Here is a 24,671-nt window from a genome sequence, read left to right as displayed (position 1 = left end):
TGGACCAGTATATGTAACTGTGATTTTGGAGTATACTTTGCAGTTTCATCACGCAGAAGCCAAAGCTGTGTTGTTCAAAGATCGCCGCTGCCATCTCTTTCAGGTGAGTATTAACTTTGACTAAGATATGGCTGACAAATTTTGAAACTTGATCAGTCCAGATACAGATAATGAGACAGAAGAGAGCAAACGCTGTAAGCAGATCTGCTCTGAAGCTCTCACTTAAAAGAAATTTGTTGAACTAATTAAGAAAATGGTTAGTCAGGGTTTTGGTTCTGATTGGAAAGTTAAACAACAACTTGACTGGCTACAAACAAAGAAAGAACCAGAAAAATTCACATTTTTAGCTGTTTGTGCTTATTCATGGATTTGTAAAATGGGCGGGGTACCATTAACCCCTGATGGAAAAATCCCAGAAGTAACTGAGGGATGGTTCAATCTGATTACCCAATGTGATAAAGATGACATGGAGTGTTTTAATTGTGGTCAGCAGGGCCATCTCACCCTTAATTGTAAATGCCCACCTAAAAGGTGTAGACAGTGTGGGAAACTTGGCCATATTCGCAAATATTGTAAACAAAAGAAAGAAAAGAAAGGAACAAAAAAAGAGACTTCCACTCTGTCTGAGAATGGGCTTGTGAAACTGAGAAAGAACATGAGATAACAATAAGGTCATAAGATTGTAGTCTTAAGGAATTCCTTTTGAAGGAAATATCTATAATAATAAGTTTTATATTGAATGGACAAATACAGGTTAATGTAAAATTACAGACAATAAATCTAAAACGTGAGTTACAAAAATATATAAAGGGACGATTGGATGTTCTGAAAGTTTCACTTTATGGAAAAATATTTGAACCGTCTCAAGTATGTTTTGTAGTGTAAATAACTAAAATGATGTAGGACCTCCAAGTTCTAAATATTTAGTTTTTGATGGTCAAAGTGATATAAAGGGTTTAAATGGCAAAAATGGGATTGCCAGTTTCACAGAGACTCGACCTGATTGTAATTTCTAAATTCCCTGATATGTGGGTAAATGACAAATATAAAGCATGTCAAATCTGGCAAAGTCTTAAGCTGGGCCAGAGTTACAAGATATAGGTAAAGTTTGATGTTACAGGTTTATGAAAATGCAGTGTACCAGTCCTGAATGCCTCAAGAGTCTCCCTTTCTCTCATTCAAAGTCAGCTAAAAGCTGCTATCTGAGCTTGTGTCATAAGTGATAACAAGCTATTTATAGTGAAGCACAGTGTCTCAGTTGAAAATCATGGACACAGAGATGTTAAAAGAAATGATTGCCATAAAGAGGGCAATTAGTTGTTAAATTTGTCAAAGGAAAACTCAATGAGTATAAAGAGGTCTTTAAAATGGTCATATAGACCTTGAATGATAGAAGTGACTATTTTGACGAATTTATTCTATGACCAGTAACTTTTTTGTCTCATCCTAGTCACCACCATGTGCAGGGCCGATGGCTCGAGTTACAGATGTAGCAGAACACTACACTGAATGGACAATTGTGAAAACTAAATTCACTGAGTATAATCTCAGCATTTTTATGTTGCTGCTACAGAGATGTCTCATGGATTTTAGTGATTAAATACTGCTGTCATTAACCTGTCTCCATGTTTTAAGACTATTAGGCAGTCCAATGGCTCTGGTGGCTCTTGAATGCAACTTCCCTAAGCTCCAGAAAACACACGATTCTGTTGAAGAAAACTGTCAAAGATTTCATAATGGGAAAGAGCGGTTACCAGTGTGCACGAGGTGATTTCTCAATGATGGGTAAGATCCTCTTTGGCCAGACAGGGGACAACCTAAGGCAGGGGGTCACCGCCGCCACTGGGCATCTACCCTGAAGGGAGGTGTTTAATGTGAGATGGGTATGAGAGTGGAGCGGATGTCTGTGAGGCCAGCAGCATCATTAAGGGGGGATGACCTGTGAAAGGTACAGCAGTCTGACCCAAAAATGTTCCTCTATACCACTCACCAGAAACCGCATTCCTAGGATGGCTTGTTTTTCATTGTGACAAGCAACTATGTCAGGGGACAAGACCCTGAGGAAAAGAAGATTATTGATAAAGAGCTGATGGGAATGAGCTTTCAAGAGCCGACTGAGACCATGAGGTGATTGTCCGTAATTTCTGGGGAGACAATAGCAAAATTTATTAACATGATGTTGGTTGCTCTATTGGCAAGAACTGTATAGAAGTTTCAGATTCAGCAGTACTATGAATCCCTGAATCTGTGAGGCTGTGTTTATTTTGAACTAATGTGTCTATATTATAGTTTTTACTCCTGCAGGTCATTAGACATGGCATAGGATAATTCTAAGGCATGGTGGTGGTTAAAGATGAAGACTGCTTTTGCAGTCTGCAGAGACAAAGTGACACATTGGCTAAGTCACTAGTAAATTATCCAGAGAAACCCCTCAAATTTATGGAAGGCCGGTGGGCAAACAAAGGAGGAGTGAATATAACTGATAAAAGTTTTATTTTTTATCCATTAAATGGATGCATGACATTAGATGTCTAGAGAAATACAATTTATGTAATAAGGGTTGAAGGAGAAAGCAGCTATAAGGCTGTCTGTGTAACCTAGGGGTTGAGATTTGAGTAAAATAATACTTTGGTTTCTGCAAAACAGTAGAGATAATAATAGGACTGAGACAATGATAATATATTTTTGGATCTACAGACTAACAATTTGATAGAGAAATACCGTGACAAAATTATAACAAAAAGTAAAGCAGTTGAAATTAATGTGATGAAAAAAAGATGTAAAACTGTTTCAAAAAACAGCTTTAAAGATAATGTCTTATAGCACAAATTTGTATAATTTATAAGTGATATGGAAGATTATATTTAAAAAATATCTGTCCCTTTGTGTTTATGTTTATGATTTTGGTGCAGTGGCAAATCTAATGAGATGATAAGTATCACTGCCAAAGAAGAGGGTTAAGATTTTGGTCATTTAGCCTAAGCAGTTATAATTGACAAGACATTTGAGTTTAAAACTGACTTTAAAGGAAGTCTTAATTATTTGATTTTGAATGCTGCACTGTTGACATGGTCTGAGTACTGTCAAATGTTGTGAAAATTGAGTTTCGGATTAAAAATAATTAGGTATTGAGTATGATTAACAGTGATGTCATGATAAAGATATATGGCAGTCAAAACAAACAAGTTGTTGATATAATTGAATTTATATGTTTTGATGGTTATGTCATTTTGATGAAATGTTTTAAGATTAAAAAGTTTAGGTTTATGTATTTATTTATTTATTATTATTTTTTTTTATGGGCTATAATGGATCTGTTGTGAAAAGAAATCTTAACAAAAGGGTTATTACGTAAAAGTAACAATTCTCTGTTTTATTGAAAATGATAATTGAAATAGTCATGTAAATTTGTTTTCTTTTCTTTTTATTTTTAAAGGTGTTTTTAAAAAAAAGATTTAAAAGATGTTCTGCAGTTAAGGTGGTACATGATATGTCTATAGACTGTAAACTGAAGGATGATTTAAGAGACTTAAAGTACTTGGATGGATTATGATGGGTCTTATTTATTTTTAACGTTTATTTTGAGTTAGACCACAAGTTTGTTTTTAATCTTTAAAAATTATCTATAAGGGGTATAGTGAAAGGAGTGGATTTACGATCCATCTTCTTGTATTATATAATAAATTGGAAATTATAGTTTTCTAAAAACCAGTGTATATATCCTGGTGTTTATGATTACAGGAAATGTCTGTATTTAGTATCTGAGGAGTGACTGAGGGTCTGGCCCATGCCAGGAATGCAGTAACAGTGCTTACTCGTTTAGCCCGGCTTCCAGAGAATAAATATGTATTTGTTTTGTAGTCAAGGAATTTGATGATAAACCAAATAGCCAGGATTGATGTAAAGACAAATATGTGTAAGGACTGAAGGTCAATCATGCACTACGTGCTCTGTAGAATATTCTGTTCTAGTTAAGTCCTTCAACAGAAAACCTATTGTCTATTTTATACCATTTTAACCTGCCAGGGGAGCATGGGTCAACAATGTAAAATATTGAAGCGGCCTAAATTGTTAGACCAGATGTGGTGTTTAGGACTCCACATTGGCCTTTAAGGGGGACTGAAGGGGTGGATTCTGGAATCCACTGCCGCTTTAATATATATCTTTTAAGTTATTAACCAAGATTTATCTTTCTGTTAAATTATTTGAATGACTTCTTCAACGTATGTTAAAGCATTTCTTTTCCTTTTCAAACACTAGAAAATAATTTTGAATATTGTCTGTACCTCTCACTGAGAGAAAAGAACATGTTATCAGTATGTTTTGGGAAAGTTTCCTGCTCAGAGCAGAGCTCAGATCAACTTCAACCTTGAAGAAGCTGTGAATCATGTGTATCTGTGTATGTGCGCTAAGTGTTCTGTGCAGGTCCTTTGTACTGGTGGACAACTGGCACTCTTCTTGAGACCAGCAGACACCATGTCATGACCCCAAAAGGACATCCAGTGCCTAAATCCAGGGTCCCCTCGTCAGCATCGTGACGAATGGAGATATGCTTCTGACTATCTGTCCATGTGTGGAAGATTTTTCTTAGCCAATCAGAATCATTCAACCTGAAGTAATGACGTAGTTAGTTGACTCTGTTAGAGTATAATTGTTGTGGAAATGTGAATGTACGCAGAGCGGCCTACGAACTCCTTGTGAGACTTGAAGCTGGCTTCTGCTGATGAAACTGCAAACTATTCTTCAGTAAAATTATCTTCAATTTATTATTTTTTTAACTCTGACTCCGGGTCTTTATTCATCATATCTGGTCTTTTGGGTCTTTAACTGTAAAATTCCCCTACAAACTGTTAGTTTTACTTTCTTTTGCAGGATAATAATATATTTAGATCTAAATTTTCTTTTTTTCAGGTAGACTCCTCACCCCTTCCTTCTACTGCCGGCAGGATCTGACGGTTCAAGCAGGAATCTGTCACTGAACCGCCGGATGGGGTTTACGCCAAAGGATATTTTGTATGCACTATCTACATATTAATCCTTATTCACTTCCAGTCTTTATGATAGAGATGATCTTACCACAGTTCCTCCAGTTTACAGTGAGGATTCTTCATTACAGCAGAAATCATCTTCACTCTCGAGTCTCCTAGTTTATTCCTAGACAGATTCAGTTCTCTCGGGTGTGAGGGGTTTGATCTCAGAGCTGAAGCCAGAGCAGCACAACCTTCATCTGTGACACCACAATCCTCCAACCTGTAGAGAACAATGACACACTCTTCACTCTCTCAGATCAGATCAACAGAAACTTCATTATTAAAAAGAAACCAAAACAAAAGCACAAATCCCCATGTTTGATATGAGTTTTACTACGTTTGTGTGTGTGTGTGTGTGTGTGTGTGTGTGTGTGTGTGTGTGTGTGTTTGAGTGAGAGGGAAAGCTAATATAAAAACTGAATATAAGAAATTATGTTAACAAATTATCACATTAAATAATATGGAAAGATGATCACAGAAAAAAGATGGATGTGATGGTCATTAAGGATGAATTCATGTTCTTCATGTTCTTCTATTCATGTTTTTTTTTTCAATTTCTAACACACTTTTCTCCAATCTGTATCACATTTTCAAAACTCTAAACACAATTAGCACAACATCCGTCTGTTGTGACCTTACCATAATTCATGTCGTTTTCACACAAAATGCAGTCAATTAACACGTTTCTAGAAGGCTTAAATTTCTTTCTGATCTTATTTACAAATGCTTAAACACAGCATGTCAGAAATGAAGACCCAATGTTACAATCTATAAATATAGTATAAAACCTCTACTTCTGTACCAACAGCAGCTCAAAAGTATTGAAAAAATCTAGAAAACAAATACTGAAACAATTGATAAGCATTTATAATTAGCAGATATTGAGAAATATTGAGAAATAGCAGATTCCAATCTCAGTTGGAGGAATAATCAGATGTTGAAGCTCCTTCATTACATGGACATACAGTAAAATAGACACAGACTCATTGTTCAGTGTGGATGAAGAACAACACAGAGGAGCAGAGAGAGAAAAAATGTCTGGGTGAGGGAGAGGAATAGATGAAGGAGAAGAAGAGTTGGATCAGGACAAGGGAGAAGAAGAGTTAGGGGAGAGGAGTAAGATTGTGTGCTGGATTGTGCATCTCTATAGTTTTCCTCTTTTACACATGATGAACCTATGAAAGCTTATTTCTGCCATGAATAGAAAATAAAAAGGCAATTGTGACTTTTTATCTCACAATTCTTACTTTTTTTCTCTCAATTCATATAGTTTTTATATCACAATTCCTTTGTTGATCAATGGCAGCAATTTCATTTAAATTCATGTAAAGCTTTTACTACACCGATTCCTCTACCACTGTTTCATATACGCTGAATATGTGGTCTGTGTAGGGCACTAACTAAGGGGACACCATCACACCCTCTATGGGCACCATCAACACCCCACCCACCCCCAGAAAGAGATTTCAACCAAGAGGGCAACTGAAGTTCAGCATAGGGGACTCATTTGACCAGTGGCTGCCCTGAGCAATTCTGTTACTTTCTTCTTCTTTATTTCTACTGTACATTCTATAAAGTAAAGACTCGTTCACTTTTAGATAGTCTGTTGGGATGTTAAGCATCAGATAAGCATCATTTCGTCAGTTCTGTAGCTGGCAGGTCGTACGGCTCGATGCTGTTAATGTCAAGCATTTTCTCTAAATGACGCTGCTCGGCGCTGTTATTTAATCTCTCCTGATAGAGCCCCTTTCCTTTCACCTTCTCCTTCTCCATTTCTTCCCATAAAACTGCGCTGTAATTTATTTATTAAATTATTCTGCTCTCTCTCTCTCTGTTGGTCTTTATCTCGGGCTGCAGTCGAGGTTACCATAGCAACAGATACCGTATCCTGCTAATATGGCGGCGCCTTCCCAAAATGCAACGCGGAGTGAAAACATCATGACGTAACTCCTCATTCTCTATATTTTAACACTTTCGCATTATTCTGTAAACACTATTTCTGTAAAATGGCAGTTATTATTAATAATTAGGTCAGAATTTTTTTTTTATAATTATTAAATACATTTTTATATTAATTAGCTCTATAAAATCTACTATGTTTTTATTTTAGATGTATTGAGGCTCATTTGCTTTGTGTGGATATATTCATACATGCATTAACGTTACATTCATTAAAATCGTTCAGTTTACCATGGCGAGGGTAACGGTTGCTTCACGACCAATTTCAAAGTTCAGTGCAACTGCCGCTAGAGGGTTACTGTAAAATTGTGTGATTATTAGTGGAGAACCGGGACGAAAGTAACGCGGGACGAAAGTAACAAAGCAATTTTCTCAGAGCTCTGACTACATTTGCGTTCCAAGTTAAGACACGTTCAGCACGCAACCCTTGACGGAGCTGCCAAACATCATGTGATTTCATCATTGTTTCCCGCGGTTAGGACCGGAAAGCAGTTTTCGAATACGGTAAATAAACTGCTGAAGCGGTACATTTTTTTCTAATTACAAGTTGTGTTTCTCATTTCATGTGTCACAATAATGATCAATCTACAGGTTATTTAGTGCTGTAACATCCTGAAGTTTGACTTCTCAGAACTTTTCAGTATGAAAGTAAATCGGGTTTAAATGTCAGGAGTTCCTGTTGGGATGAAAGTAACACTTGTTTCTTTTGTCCCTCTGCTAATGTGGTGGCTTTCTCTGCGGTGCAGCATTTATTAAAACATGTTTATGTCATATTATACTAGCAGAATATGCCAAGAGTGAGGGTCAGAAAGACAGACAGAGGTCTGATTCAGCCAGATGTTCATGAGAGGGCGTTTCTGGACATATCTGTTGCTGATTTCTGTATGTCACCATTTATTCACTCAATCTGTTTACATTTACCATAGTCACATTTAGTTTTTAGCCATACCTTAGCTTTTCCACATCCACCTATGAATTTGCAGTGTTTCCATTCAGATGTTTTTATGAATTTATATTTTGAATTTATGCATAAAAACAGCTGGATTGGAAACATGACTGTTACACTATGTTGAGAATTTATATTATGCTAATTTAATTTAATTTTCATATTGTTCAAACTGCTGAAAAATGTTTTATAAAATAAATTGACATTGCCAAAAAAAAAAATATTCTAAACAATTCAAGTTTGTTCTGTCGGGTTACTTTTGAGACATTTGATGAAACTGAAATTCTCAATTTTAAATGAAAATATTTTTTTGCAAAGATAAAGGACCAAATATGTTTGCAGTTACATATTAACAAGGTCATAGTCAGATATATTTAATAAAAACAAGACTAACACAAAAAATCTAGCTTGTGTTGTTGTTACTTTTGACCCACCTGTGTGTTACTTTCGTCCCAACTGACGGGGTTGAAAGTAACAATGTGCAATTTATGTTCAAAGTGAAATTATGCTGAAGCCGTTCTACATTTGTACAAAATACCACCTGGTATTGATAGACCACACCTGTGAGTTACTGACCACAGCAAAAATATATCGCTGTCTAAAACATTATCTTTCAAAATTACATTTTTGTGAAAAATGGTAGGCTACTTTCGTCCCTGCTCTCCCCATACTTCAAAACTAAAGTCTTAATAATTATTGTACTAGTAGTAGTATTACATTGTCATTAAGAAATATTTAATACCGTACAATAGTAATACAATAGTAGACTACATAGTACATAGTAATAGTAATATGGCTCTGTTTCTGTTACAAGTTAAACCGAACTTTTATTTTGACGGGTTGCTGTGATCTTGAAGTTTATGTGTGTATATGATATGACAATAGTTTTTTCTCCAATTAAACGGTAAAATGCTCATGAAGTGACTCTCAGAGCAGCTCTAGAGATGAAGTTTATGTGTTCATGTCTATGTCGTTCCGAATGGCTCTTTAATATAACTTTGCTACATGCACTCATCTCAGTGAACGTCTCACTCAAAGTCTTAGTTTTTATTCTGCTATTTATTCCATTCAATTTAAGGCGCAGACGTGACGTAGACGTCACACAGACTGCATCAGGCTGAAACTAGCAACAAACTCCTGCGTTGCGCCGGGTGTATGATAGAGCCCCAAGAGTGAGACTAGAAGTACAGCCATATCATGTGACATTCCAGGAAATCTCTTAACATAAACAATGATCAGAGATCCAGAGATCACTATAACATGCAGAGAGAAACGGTTTGGAGACAATAAACACATGATTGCAATAATATATGGTTTATCTAGAGCTGTTCAACGATTAATCACATCCAAAATAAAAGTTTATGTAATATATGTGTGTGTATTGTGTATATTTACTTTGTTTATAAACACATACATGTATATATTTAAGAAATATTTACATGTATATATTTATATAATTTAAATTATATATAAATATTTATTAAGTTGGCTTGAAAAAGCCCACTCACTGATCTTCTATTTAAGATTATTATTCTTCTTCTTCTTAGACTAAAATTTCTAAATGCTACTCCTCCTAGACTGTTCAAGCTGACTCGAGTTGCCTTATCTTTTCAGACTGATCAGACTTACGGTTTTCCTAAAAATGCTGATTAAATCTTGGAAAAATCCCATTGACTTTCATTGAACTGCCTTGGCTGATCTGAACATTCCGTCCAACTGTCAAAATTCAAATTCAAACACACAGACTCAATTAAACTGCCATTCCTATTTCTAAGCCATTTAAACTCATTCAAACTCATTAATCTATCTATCTATCTATCTATCTATCTATCTAAATAGATCTATCTATCTATCTATCTATCTATCTATCTATCTAAATAGATCTATCTATCTATCTATCAATCTATCTATCTAAATAGATCTATCTATCTATCTGTCAAGCTAAATCTATCTATCTATCTATCTATCTATCTATCTATCTATCTATCTATCTATCTGTCAAGCTAAATCTATCTATCTATCTGACACCCTAGCAACCACCCAGGATACCTTAGCAACCACCATGAGTACCCTAGCAACCGCAGAGCAACACCCTAGCAACCACCCAGGATACCTTAGCAACCGCATAGCAACACCCTAGCAACCACCCCGAGTACCCTAGCAATCACATAGCAAATTAAAATCTATCTATCTATCTATCTATCTTTTAAAACTACAATTCTAAAACTTAAACTATTTCAAACTGAAAAGCTTCAAACTACAAACTTTTAAAACTTCTTCAAACTTTCTGGACCGGCTTTTTCAAGACAACATAGTTTGTCTACAAACTTTTTGATCTAGTTGATTTTTATATTTTTATATTGTCCCTAAATATATACATGTATATGTATAAATACAAAACAAATATACACCGTACACACACATATATTACATAAACTTTATTTTAATCATGACTAACTGGCTAACAGGTTGAAAAAAAATCATTTTTGAGTGAACTAACCCTTTAAATTCATGAAAGGTAATTTGAATGAATGAATGTAATAATAGTTTTCCCTGAATTCTATTCCATTTTAATGTTACTTTATGAATTATTGAAATTGCAAAATTCACAGTGACACAGTTTCATGTGAGAGTCGCGTATGATCTTACTCTAGTTCCTCCAGTTTACAGTGAGGATTCTCCAGTACAGCAGAAATCATCTTCACTCCTGAGTCTCCTAGATTATTCCTAGACAGATCCAGTTTTCTCAGGTGTGAGGGGTTTGATCTCAGAGCTGAAGCCAGAGCAGCACAACCTTCATCTGTGACACCACAATTAAACAACCTGTAGAGAACAATGACACACTCTTCACTCTCTCAGATCAAAACTTACAGGGCCATATTTCCCAAAAACATCATAAACCTTGTAGAAACAATTGTATGAATCATCCTAAAATTACAGTCTGTTTCCCAAAACCAGGAGTGTGTTTGTGTAAATGTAATTAGGGAAGCGTGGGGCACAACCTAAAGCAGGGTTAGTTGTAACACACATGGTTTAAATACTTCCACACATGATAGCATGATGAAAATTAGTGTATTTACTAGTTGCCATATCAGCAAAATATAGAGAAAAAAATTGTGCCAAAATTCAGAAATCTTTGGAAGATATCACTGAATATTTATTTAACAATAGCAAAAGTAAATGTTAATTTTTCATCTATATTTTTTTGTTTATTTAAAATCAGACAAATCTGCTATTATTTTAATCTCCAATCTGTTAGTTCTTTAATGTTTCACTAACTAGCAGAAGACACTAACCAAGTTTAAATTCCAGTTGCACAGATCGGGTTCGTTGTAACACTGCGTCACAATGTGCTCCGCTATTAGAGCTATGCTATTCTATACAGTTACCAATACAATTGGCATAATTAACTTTTATGAATATCTGTTGAGATACCATGAAGAAAAGGTGAATAAAGACTGAGAGGAAGAACCTGAACATCCATAAAATATTATTTTAATCAATGTTCAGCACTGGCACTGGCTCGTCTAAAAGCTGAAGTGATTTTTATTTATTAGTTAAAGTATAACTCAATATTTTAACTCATTGCTAAAGTGGAATAATCTATCAAAGCATACTGATTAATCAGTGTAATAATCTGCGATTAGTCGATTAATCGCCCCAATAATCGGTAGATTAATCGATTATCAAAATAATCGTTTGTTGCAGCCCTAGAAAGAAATAATAATTGTCTTTTAATGATAAAATATTTTAGTTTATCATGTATATTATTTTGATTAGATCAGATAACATTTTAAGCTGTCATATGGTCATGTTACAGTGCGCCCCACCTATGGGGCATGTTGTCACATTTCACTTCTCTTCTTTCGGGGTAAATAAAGAAAAAAGTATACACTGCATTAATGAAACAAAGCCACATATTTGTAGCAGACATGTGTGAAATTAATGTGGAACAAAGTTAATTCTCTGAACCCTAAGTAGATTTACACAAACTGAGAAAGTCAAAAAGCGTTAGGTTGTGCCCCGCTCTCCCCTAGTTAGTGTACTTAAGGTTGTGACTATTTTGTACCTGTTTCTGAGTATCAAAGTTATTAGCAACTTTTACTCTCTACTTGACTACATTTTTTAATAAATATGTACTCTTTACTCTAATACATTTGTAATGAGTTATGTAATTATTTGTTACATTTTACATGGCACCTAACTTTTTCTGCTGCAGTTTATTTCTGCTACAAAAAAAAAGCAATATTGCCATCTACAGGACATTGAAGGAACTATATCTTGTGTGCTTTACCTTTACTCACCCAAACTTGTCAACAAGGCTACTTTACACAAATGTGAGTGCATGTGCAGGTAGTTGCTGAATCGCAGGTGTTTCATATTTGAGAGCATATATGAGGACGTGGTTGCAGCCGGTGATGAGGCCCAAACCAGCACGTCCAGTGTAAGTAGGCTTTGACTTTTTAATTTTATGTATCCGTTATATTGAAGAGAACTTTTTGAAGGATATTGGTTTCCTTATGCTCTTTTTGAGCACCTGAGCCTAACTGAGATGTTTGTAGATGTTTAAAAGGCTGTTGTGTTTACCTTGATTTATTGCAATTTTGAGGTGTTCGGTTTTATTTTAATTTTAGAAAAGTGACGTGCAGTGACGCGTTGCTAAGATGGCAGCGGCCTCATTTTCACTTCAAAAATGCTCTTCAGAAATCTACAGGTGACGTCACATCCATATTGTTTTACAGTCTATGATGTAAATCTGTGGTGAAAAATGGAACTGCAGCGCGCTGTCATAGAGCGCCATTGGGGCAGATTTCAGACTGCCGCTTATTTTCACGTTACCTTACATAAACCTCACTCCAGACCAAGACGATATCAGCCCGCTTCAGATATGTGTCTGCTTCAGGTCAATAACTAGTTGGCATATCTGTTCTTCCTATGTGGAGTAGCGTATCAGATTAATGAAAGTATAAATCTTTTAATTTAAACGTGCTCATGTGAATAGCCTTTATACAGTAGTTCTGTTGTGTTTGTTTTTAGAGCGCCACCCTCAGGCTGAATAACGCAAGGACATTCGAATTCTGCCAAAAGTGTGTCTGATGTGTTCAGCGATCAGGATATAAAGCTTACAAAATGTTTAAAGTGTGAATCATTGAAACATTCATTGAAACGATTCGTTCATTCACCGCCGTGTGTTGCTCAGACACGCAAATCAGTCCTGACTCCTGCAGCTTTGTTTGGAAATATTTTTGTTGGCGAAATAGAGCGAAAATAGGCAATACTGTATCTAAAATGTAAGTCACTAAATATTAACTTCTTGTTTTTTGAACTGTTGTATGAAATCAATATCACATTTGTAATCATGTTGATATTTGGAGAAAAACTGCACTCTTCATGGGATATTGATTAAATGATATAAATATTTAAGACATATACAGATGTACTTTTACCTCCTTATCTTCAATATTGGGTGCATTACAAATGTTTTAATCACACAGTGAAAGCGTGCACTCTAAATGCGCCAGCGCACTAGTCTAACCTACTAGACTAACGTTACATCACGTAGTGTATGCGATGCGTGCGACTCTCTGTGTTTGTTTTTGTAAAGTGAGAAAAAACATTAGATAATTTCAGATCGCATATCGTTAAAACAACAATCACAATATTATCTGACACCCCTATAACGGACTCAATATCAGTAGCGACTCCTGGCTGAAAGTTTAGGTAGGGCAGATTGGGCTCAGCGCTAGTTTATGATAAGCTTTGTTCCTGAAAGAATCAGCCGTTTGAATGAATCGGCTGAAACTAATGACTCACTCATTGACAGTGACTTGCTGCCAACTGATGTCACATTTAAATTATCTTTTCATTTTAATAATTTCAAAATATCAATATTCAGCGTTTTATGTTTAAAACATTATATGCATTTGTAACTGCAGTTTAAATGCATATAAAAGCACTTTAGATGCAGTTTCTGTGTTTCCACTGCATTGCAAAGATTAATTTTGTTGATATTGATTTCATTTGATTGGTAACAGCCCTAGTGTATCTTATTGTTCTAATTGAATTTATTGATTAAATGACACAAAAGATTTGTTAATTAATTTGATACAAAAGATGAGGCATGAATTTAATTAGGTTAAAAAATAAAGGTAAAAATGGTAAAAGGTAAAAAATCATTTTAAACTTATTGGAAAAGATCATTTCAGTCACTGCTGCAAACTAACCACCGCACAAAATATGAAGAATATCAAAAACTTTAGGAGTCAGCTGCCCACGGGAAAAACCTGCCAAGGTACCAACACAATAACACACTCAGCAAAATATCATCTAATTATCGTTATAGAGAAAATCTCAGATAATATCAAGATATAATTTTTTGTCAATATCGCACACCCCTAGTCCGTTAGTTTGCTTTTGGCTATAAGAAATATGTAGGCTATAGGACCCTACGTGAAAGTGCCCGCTCACTTTTGCCCAGGCTCGGCCAAAAATAAAATTCTGCCTACGCCACTGCAGCCACGGATCAGCTGCGCACTGCAAACGCGACATGCGTGAAAGCACAATATGCGCGTGCTGCTCCTGCAACGCATACGTACTGCAGACGGAGTGTGTGTGAAACAGGTGTAAGTACTCACGCTCTGTATGAGCAGCAGCTTTATGTGTTCCAGGTGTGTGCGCTGACTGCGCTCAGAACCGCTCTCAGAAACCATGCGCACGTATCGAATGAGCGCTGTTTCACTTCTTACTGCACAATGTTCTTAAATCGTAAGGCTTAAAAGTCATTGTTTCATGAGACCGTGTAATAACTCCACACTGGTGATGAAATGACTGTGACGCTAAATTCTGACATAATCAATTATGCGTTTGGTTGGTGAGATCGGCCTGTTTTAGTGACTCCTGATCGATTCATAAGCTGTGTCCCAATTCAGAGGCTGCATCCTTCAAAGGTCGGTATGAGCGTTGTTAGATGGGACGGTCTAGCCTACGGAGCACTGATCTTAGATTTATCTGATGTACCCATCATTTCACGACAAACGAAAGCCACATTTGGAGGAGTCTTCTAATTGTGACAGCCTTCACTGTGACACACTCGGCCTTCGAAGGATGCAGCCTCTGAATTGAGTCACAGCAATAGAATCTGATTATCGTCCGATAACGATCTGCAGTCGATCGATCGGAGCATCCCTAATTTTAAACGATCTTTATTTTTATGAACTACAGTCCATAAATCCAGAGAATCAATCTTTTAGTCTGTGCTGTTTTCAGTTGATGCATTTTTGATAAGAAAATCTCAGCTTTCAAATTCTGTCAAACGTATTAAGAAATTCAAACAATAAATGTGTTTTTGGCGCTCTTTAATGTGGCTGACAGATCGCTGTAGTGTCTCAGTTCAAGCAGCAGTGCGGAGCACGAGTGAACCGGTTATCTTTTCCTCTTTACTAGTAGTTATAGCATGAAAGAAACATGGATAATATTAGGATCGCCTCAACTCACTGCAGAGAACATACATTTACCTCAGCTAAAACACATTAGCTAAAACACAAAGTAATTTTATCATGTCTCAGTTTGTAAAAATGAACAGAAACACATTTACAGTAATGCTCTTACAATAGAAGCCTAGCAGGTCAGATAGGTGGAGGGTTTAAAAGCTGAAGTGTGACGCTCATATTTTTTGTTGAACCATTAATTTATATTTTTAAGTAAAAAAATGTTATAAAGTTTTCACAGTGATGATTGTTCTCAGTGTTACTTACCTAGCTGATCTAGTTGCTGTAACCACAGGCAGCATCTTCTGAAGAACTTCATCTCCTGTATTTACTGTGTCACTATTTGAAAATAAAAAATATGTTAATTATTAATGCTAATAATAACAATTAATACTATGAGTAATATTATAAGTAAATATTACATTAAATACCTTCAATAAACACTGTTTTAAAAAGGACATGTGAAAAAGTTTTATTAGTATCTAACTGAAGAAGTTACTGAACATATTCTGCCAACACAGATTTGTTTTTTTCTTTTGTAAGACTGATGCTAGACTGATGCTGGGCTACTCTTTGAGAAAACAAAGGAAATTAACATTTGAACTCTCTTTTGCAAAATTAGCATCCCCATCCGAGACGCAATCACACTGAGTCAATCACACCTCAGCATTGCCTTAATCTACATTTCCTTTCCTTCGTTATCATACAACACTATACATGTTTGGTATCATTTGAAATGACTGGTACAAAGGTCTAAAGGTCAAAAGGTCTAAAGGTTTAAAGAGATGTTGCAGGAGGCTCGGGGCGATTCTGTAATCAGAGTCTAGGACACTCAGCAATGTGCAATTTTCTACTGTCAGGTATGAATCTTTTTACTCTTTTTCTGAGCATTTGATGTTTTGTATTGATCATCTTTGAATTGATTATGTAATTGGCATGATACATTTACCTGACTAATAAATTGTTACATTTGGCTTTATTCTGACTTACTCTGAAATTATTGACTTCAGCAGATAACGATGTATCCGTTGTTACCGTAAATCTACGACCAGGGTTCAGTACATACTAGATCTCAGATTGTATGGAGCATGGGGCACATCTGGCGAGATTCTAGATTTCTGACTAACTGCTTGACTTTAACTAAGTTGTTATTCAATCGCATTCACTATATGGGGCTAGACAAAGGTGTACTGGTCATAACCTCTGGTCATTGCCTCTGCTTTAATTAAGTTGTTATATAGTTATATTATTAACTATAAGGGGCCAGATAAATTACTATCGAGGGGCGACATTACCTCATAGTACTGGTCATAACCTCTGATTATCGTCGGAGCTTTAACCAAGTTTTTATATAGGCGATTGTATGGGGCTACATGGGTACCTTTTAACAATAGCAAGCATGGGCAGCATTGTTAAATTGCTTTAGCCATAACCTCTGCTTATTGATCAGACTGAAGAGTTTTTGATCGTGGGCCCGCATAACAGCTGGTGCGAGGACCCTGTGCGACTCTGAGAACCGAATGAACGAGTACAATAAGAGTAAAGAGTTAAACAGAATAATCAAATGTCTAGATAAATTATCATATAAATAGTCAATAATCAATTGGCATTTCAACCTAAATTCGAGGTCATAATAAAATGGAGTCAGATAAACATTTAATTGGAATTAAACTACTTTGCACAAGAAACCTTCCCCGTCCTGTGGGAAACCGCCGTTGGGCCGATTGGACGGGCCTTACACTTTTTCTTGTCAGTGTTGTTGTGGCAGGTCTATTAGTCTGCATTCACACTACAACACTTAGTGACAGATCTATTTTGACATATCAGATTTTTTTTGTCCTGTCCGTTGCTATGGTTATCACTATGTCAACCATCGCAATTTCAGGAGAGACATTTCCGGAAGTTCCGGGAGTCTCCTGCATATTGATATTGGGTGTTTCTCAAACAGTCCAGTCCTTCTGAGGCTTGTAGACTCGAGTCCTCCTCAGCATTAAACACTAGAATGAGACGCTCTAGTAAGTGTTCATGGCTACGTCACACATGTTCCCGCTCCAACAGCACAAAAAAACTAATAAAACTTAATTTTGGAAAAACACTTTGTATTAAAAATCTTTTCTTAATGCAATACAGTGAATGACAACCGTCTGTGTCTCCCAGTGGCTTACATTACTGGCAGTTTAGTGTTAGTGATTAATTTACACCAAAACAAAAGATAACATGTATGCCTTCATCACTGAAAACATTATTTTTGTCTTACATTTCATAATGAACTCAGATAAGTGCAGACTCGTTTCCATCAGTTCTTTTCCGTGGATTGGAATGTGTGCAAAGGATTGTGGGTGATTGAAGGACACAAAGGATACACTTGATGCATCCTTCAAAATGAGCTGAATGAAGGATGTGAAACGAAGGCTGCCTTCAAAGGATCCTTCAAACTGAGGCCCCGTTTACACTAGTGCATTTTCGTTTTAAAACACATACGTTTTGCTACGGTTACGCCTGTCGTTTACACTACACTGGGGTTTACGAACCTTGAAAACGGAGACTTTCGAAAACGCTGCAGAGCCCGTTTTAGTTTGAAAATGCTGGGGTTGCATTTCAGTGTAAACGTACCAAAACAGAGACTTTTGAAAATGATGGCGTGGCTGCCCACGTTCACTCTGCGTATCCTTGACGACCGTGTAAACAATAACATGGAGACTGAACTGCAATCTTTGCTGACATTTTTAGCTGTGCAGTTAAACTCTGCATTTTTGTAAACTGCAGCTACCTACATGTGCAAGAGTCAACTGTTTACACTTGTACACGTATGCCCAGTGTGCATGAACACAAATGACCTATTTTGGATTCAAAACAGAAAAGTTTGTATCCCTGTGCTTTATTACGGTATGGAGGAGTGATTTTTGGGAGTGTTTGTGTGAGAGAGAAATAAAAGAACATAAAAATATGAACTACTAAACTCTGTGTGACATCTGCAGGATTACAGATTTATCAGATTCTTGTTTCTCTTTGTTCATAATGTTTCAGACTGTAATGATTGTACTCTGTGTTACTTACTGATTATTTGTGTATCCAATTAAGTTTTTCAGGTTAAACTCCTGCATTGTCCGCTCTGAGGTCAAAAACACAAAAACTAAAGCTGACCACTGAGATGAGGAGATTTTCACATTACGTAATCCTCCAGAGCTCATATGAGGTTCAGCTTCATTCACTAGTGAAAGATCACCCAGTTCATTCAGACAGTGAAACAGATTGATGTATTTATCTGGAGAGGGATTCTCACTGATCTTCTCTTTGATATAGTGAACTGTTTTCTCATTGTTGTGAGAGCTGTTTCCTGTCTGTGTCATTAGTTCTTGTAAGAGACTCTGATTAGACTCCACTGACAGACCCAGAAGGAAACGAAGGAAAAGGTCCAGATGCCCATTTTTACAGTCTAAAGCCTCATCCACAGCTCTCTGATGGAGATCAGATAGTGAAGCTTTAGTTGGTTTGGTAATCTGGTCAAACACATTGATGTTCTTGTTTATAAAGGAGAGATGCACATATAGAGCTGCTAGATGTTCCTGAATGCTCAGATGAACAAAGCAGAAGACTTTCCCCTGATACAAGCCCGACTCCTCTCTGAAGATCTGAGTGCACAATCCTGAGTACACTGATGCTTCTGTCACATCAATGCCACACTCTCTCAGGTCTTCCTCATAGAAGATCAGGTTGCCTTTCACAAGCTGCTGAAATGCCAGTTTCCCCAGTTTGACAATCATGTCTTCATCTTTCACTTTCTTCTCATAGTCCTTCTCATGTTTGATGTTGGTCTGAAGGATCAGGAAGTGTGTGTACATTTGAGTCAGAGTCTTGGGAATCTCTCCACTCTCTGCTTCACTCAACATCTTCTCTAGAACAGCGGCTGAGATCCAGCAGAACACTGGGATGTGACACATAATAAAGAGGCTCCTTGATGACTTCAGGTGTGAGATGATCCTGTCGGCAAGTCTCTTATGACTGATTCTCTTCCTGAAGTATTCCTGCTTCTGTGGGTCACTGAAGCCTCGTACCTCTGTCACTCGATGGACACACTCAGAGGGGACGAGATCAGCTGCTGCTGGTCTGGAGGTGATCCAGATGAGAGCAGAGGGAAGCAGATTCCCCGCAATGAGGTTCGTCAGCAGCATGTCCACTGAGGCTGATTCAGTCACATCACACAACCTCACATCGCTCTGAAAATCCAGAGACAGACGACACTCATCCAGACCATCAAAGATGAAGAAAACTTTATACTTATCACTGGATATTTCCATTTTTTTTGTTTCAGGGAAAAAGGCATGAAGAAGATCTGAAAGACTGAGTGTTTTGTCCTTCATCAAGTTGATCTCTCTGAAAGGAAGAGGAAATATGAGCTGGACGTCCTGATTCTCTTTCCCTTCAGCCCAGTCCAGGATGAACTTCTGCACAGAGACTGTTTTTCCAATGCCAGCGACTCCCTTTGTCAGCACAGTTCTGATGGGTTTGTCTTGTCCAGGTAAAGGTCTAAAGATGTGACTGCATTTGATCGTTGTGTCCTCTGTTTCTGCTCTCCTGGACTGTGTCTCAATCTGTCTCACCTCATGCTCATTATTGATCTCTCCACTTTCACTCTCTGTGATGTAGAGCTCTGTGTAGATCTCATTCAGGAGTGTTGGGTTTCCCTGCTTTGATATTCCCTCATACAAACACTCAAACTTCTTTCTCAGATTTAATCTCAGTGTGTTTAAGACCTCAGGTTTAGAGTCATGGCTGTAAGATTAAAATACCAGATTATTATACAAGTTTAAGAAGTAAATAGCCATAAATTACAACATAGATCATTTTGTTTGCTGTATTATGAGACACAGAACATCATTAGGTTTCTGAAATGTTTCAATTATTAATCATGTGATTGAGTGATGTGTGATGTGCATTGCAGCACCTAAAATTAAGCAACAACAACAAAAAAGTCCTCCATTTTACCTGAAACCAGGATTCATGCTTTCATTAAAGTCTTGTGGTCGAATCACAGGTGTGTTCACAGTTTTGTTTTTAACTGGACTGGATAAAAGATTTGACCTTCAATCAGAATGAAGAGGGTAAAGAATCAGACACACTGATATTGATGTAATTGTGTCATTAACTGAGTAACAGACCAACAGATTTTACAGTGTGTGAATGTTTTAACAATACAATACATCGAGCTTTGCACAAGAACACAATGGAAATCATTAATAGACTGAAACTTACAGGATCTGAACTCATTACACTGCTGTATATTAATAACGACTATAAGCATATATTTTTATAGAAATAATATACCTGGGATCAGGCCGTGTGTTTCCACTCTTAAAATTTCTTGGCTCCTCCATAGACCAGTTACTCTTCACAGACACACAGCTGGACTCTGGGTTTGAGCTCTTCTGCTGGACTGAACTGTAACAGAACAGATTCAGTTCAATCCTTTAGATTACTGTGTTCATTCTTTATGACAGGAACCATATTAATATAAACACATTTATCTTTCATCAAAAAGCACTTTGAGGAAACTTTATGATCTTTTTCTTTAATATTTCATGTTAATATTAAAACAAACAAAAACAGACAAAATAGGATACACATTTTTTCTGTAATCTTTTCTGCGATCAGTGGGTGGAAAAAATGAAAAACTGTGATCTTTTTTCTGTGATATAATACAATATTTTACAGTGTTTGTTGAAAGTACCTGCATCCTGGAGAAAAATCTCCATCTCTGGATCCTTGTGAATCACCCATGATGAAGCTGCAGGAGAATCTGATGAGTTTGATCTCCTCCACTGACAAAATAGACACAACATTAAATGATTTAACAACCTTCATAATTTAGCTGAACATATGTTGAGTGTGGGAGAAAAAGGATCACGTGACTGCGTTAACTCAAGCTCAGTTATACATGTTTACACTGTTAAACTTCTGAAGAATCACAGACATCACGAAACACACAAGAAACACTGAAGTCAAGTTGAAAGAAACACTTTATTAAAGTTTATTTATTTTATTTTACCAAACAATCATATATACATTCATATTAGTATGAGGAAGTCACCACACATGAACACTCACCTTGATCAAACTTTCACAAGTTACAGGTTCTCAAATCCTCCAGCTTTAACATCATAAAGATACACGGAAATTCCTGCATAAACTTTGATAAACGTTTCTATTAAACACTTTGACGCTCGTGTTCGTATTTTAACAGCATAAAATGGCGACAGATGAACTCTAACTTACTTTCACTTTCTATTTGTGACGAGAGAGAGAGAGAGAGAGAGAGAGAGAGAGAGAGAGAGAGAGAGAGACTCTGCTCGCACTGCATCCTGGGAGTGACGGAGGCGGAGCTGCACTTCCTCACAGAATGCCCAAAATACCAAGAAATCAGAGACCACTACTACCCCAAAATTAATAAAATATTTCCCCAATTTAACACCTGTAGCCCAACCCAAAAACTCTGTTACATTCTTGGCGAAGAAGCCAAATGTTCCAATATAACTGCAAGATTTGTATCATCTCCTGAGGGACAACCAGAAAGAAACAAACAGCCAATAAACACACCCCCATTAGACCTACACACATGTATATAATGTAGATAATGTTCAAATTCTAAGTTCAGTTGTTACATGATTTCTGTATTAGAATCTTTTTTATTTATTATTTTTATAATTATTTTTATTATTTTGTTACTACTATTATTTTTATTTAGTTTATTATTTTCTCTACATAGGCTTTACTCAGATGTTCTGTTGTTCTAAATATTTTTCTATGTTGGTTGAATGCTTTAGCAAGACAAAATGTTTTTTTTTTTTTTTTTTGTCATGCCAATAAAGCTATCTGAATTGAATATAATTGAGAGAGAGAGAGAGAGAGAGAGAGAGAGAGAGAGAGAGAGAGAGAGAGAGAGAGAGAGAGAGAACGGGTCAGTATCGATCAACTTCTCTCTCTTTCTCTGAACTCCGATGAGAGATTAAACAGTCTGATCCAAACACAGATCCAGAAGCTCATCAACAATAACATTCAAGTATTAGCAAATACATTTGAATATTTCAAGACAGTGTAAAAATAAAGAAGCATTTTGTCGCTGTAGTGTGTACGTCGCCCTCTGCTGACAGAAAACAAACGAACAACAACAATTATGTTTTGGTTTTTTATTCGGCCAAATTTCATTAAAGGGTTAGTTCACACAAAAATTATAATTCTGTCATTTTTACTCGCCCTCATGTCGCCCGTAAGACTTTCGTTCATCTTCGGAACACAAATGAAGATCATTTTAATAAAGTCTGTAAGATTTCTCCCTCCATTGACAGTAAAGAGTATAAAGACCTCATTAAAGTACTCCATGTGACTCCAGTGGTTTAACCACAGTTTCATGAAGCGACGCGAGGGCTTTGTTTGAGCAAAAAACAATTTACGACTTTATTTACAAAATATTAATTTCCAGCGCGTTCACGAGAGCACCACTGCGCATGCTACTATTCAAACGAGATTTTATTTATTTATTTATTTTATTGCAGCAAGCAATTTTGTGTCTAAAAAGACGTTTACAATACAATTAAACAATTTTAAAAAATATGGAACATTTTACAACATAATAAAAATATAAAACATTGACAAAAAAAGTTAAATAAAAAAGGTTAACACTGTTTTTTGGTTCATAAAACAACCTGATTAATTGTCGGTTCCATAAATTTCATGTTTTCTGTAAAGCACTTTGAATTGCCTTGTTGTTGAAATGTGCTATACAAAATAAACTTGCCTTGCCAAATCAAAATCTCATATTTTCATATCATAATGATCAAAAGATTAAAAGATATATGAGGCTTTCATAACAAATAATAATAGGTTGCACAGGTTTCATGTTTACCCCCTTGTATTTAGATAATTAGAGAGTTTTAGGGCACAAGGAAACACTACAGTACATGTGCATGTAGCATGTTAATCTAACACAACATGGCTTACTCTGAGTCTGCACTGTTACCCGCTAAAATGTCACGGTTCCTACACATGATAACAAATAATGTACATAAATAATGAACACATGTCAAAATGAAAAACACAGATACTTAAAGGACCAAAAGCAGGAAAGAATTTGCTTTAACATTTGCTGTTGCTTGCTCTCCGATTGTAAAATGGCGGAAGTGTTTATCGCGAGATCTGGCAACAGTGATCTCTACTAACTTTCAAGTGAAAACGCGCCCTGATGCCGGAAGTGATCTCTCGCGCGTATACTTCAATGAGTGTGAGATCACTTCCGTTGTCAGAGCGCGTTCAGACCTCACACACCGGATGTGCAGGGCAGTTGGACATTGTGGTGTATTAGAGGTAAAAAATGATATAAATACTGTTCGTTTTCTCGCACAAACCGATCGTTTCGTTTCTCAGGACATCAATATGTCGTCACGAGCCGCAGGGTTTAATTTGGATTTGTCTGTGCATGTTTTTTTTTGACTCTATTAGATTGTGTTCCCATTGCCATGCATTATATGACTGACAGACGGCAATGGTTGGAGTTAAAAATCATCATTTGTGTTCTACTGAAGAAACAAAGTCACCTACATCGTGGATGCCCTGGGGGTAAGCAGATAAACATCACATTTTCATTTTTGGGTGAACTATCCCTTTAACACTATTTTGGCTACATTCATTGCTGGTCTATTCATTGCAGCCTATCCAATTCAGAGCTAAATCATGACTACAGATAGACCATGTCATGAAATGACACTTTACATCTTGTAGATATCATTGACATTGCAAACATGATGGGATATCAACCATCTCATGCACTTCCTGTCCAAAAAATACAATAAATCAGGATTGACTATAGGTGGGCTACAAATAGCCGGTCTGACTACGAGCTAAATCGTGGCTACGCACAGCCTACACACAGAACATGTCAAAGATATGAAACCAAACACCTTGTAATCACTGTTGACTTTGCTTACATGATGGAATATCATACATCTCGCAAGTTATTTTGGCAAAAACGACATGTAACCAAATTAAAGATTATTGTGGCTAAAAGTGGGTTACTCATAGCCGGACTATATCGGGCCTATAGTTAACCGAGACGGTGAAATGACGGCTGTTGCTTGCTGGGTAAGAACAAGAACAACTTCAACATTTCAATGTAACAATGGATGACATCAAAATATAAATAATGAAGGACGACAAAGGCATAAATTAGGGGAAGGCAATCATTAAAGAAAAAGAACA

At 36.5% G+C, this 24,671-nt stretch overlaps 1 protein-coding gene across 50 annotated transcripts in view; it reads right to left on the bottom strand.

Moving 5' to 3' along the window:
- Positions 1-24,671, bottom strand: part of LOC127498610 (NACHT, LRR and PYD domains-containing protein 12-like) — a 362,780-nt gene that overhangs the window by 267,286 nt on the left and 70,823 nt on the right. For 3 of the 50 annotated variants that reach the window (XM_051868170.1, XM_051868181.1, XM_051868185.1), the window contains exon 8: positions 10,585-10,758. The exons of 32 other annotated variants lie outside the window; for them this stretch is intronic. In XM_051868170.1, the coding sequence (XP_051724130.1) occupies positions 10,585-10,758 (174 nt within the window). Of the gene's footprint in view, positions 1-5,076; positions 5,251-10,584; positions 10,759-15,689; positions 15,762-18,479; positions 20,196-20,408; positions 20,505-20,747; positions 20,862-21,150; positions 21,242-21,527; positions 21,735-24,671 lie in introns of those variants that run through there. 15 more of the 50 variants (XM_051868148.1, XM_051868151.1, XM_051868157.1 and 12 more) reach the window with 9 other exon arrangements.

Source organism: Ctenopharyngodon idella, chromosome 17 (genome assembly GCF_019924925.1).
Source record: "Ctenopharyngodon idella isolate HZGC_01 chromosome 17, HZGC01, whole genome shotgun sequence".
NCBI lineage: Eukaryota > Metazoa > Chordata > Actinopteri > Cypriniformes > Xenocyprididae > Ctenopharyngodon > Ctenopharyngodon idella.
Note: the sequence above shows the minus strand (reverse complement) of the source record. Positions and strands in the feature narration are given on the sequence as shown.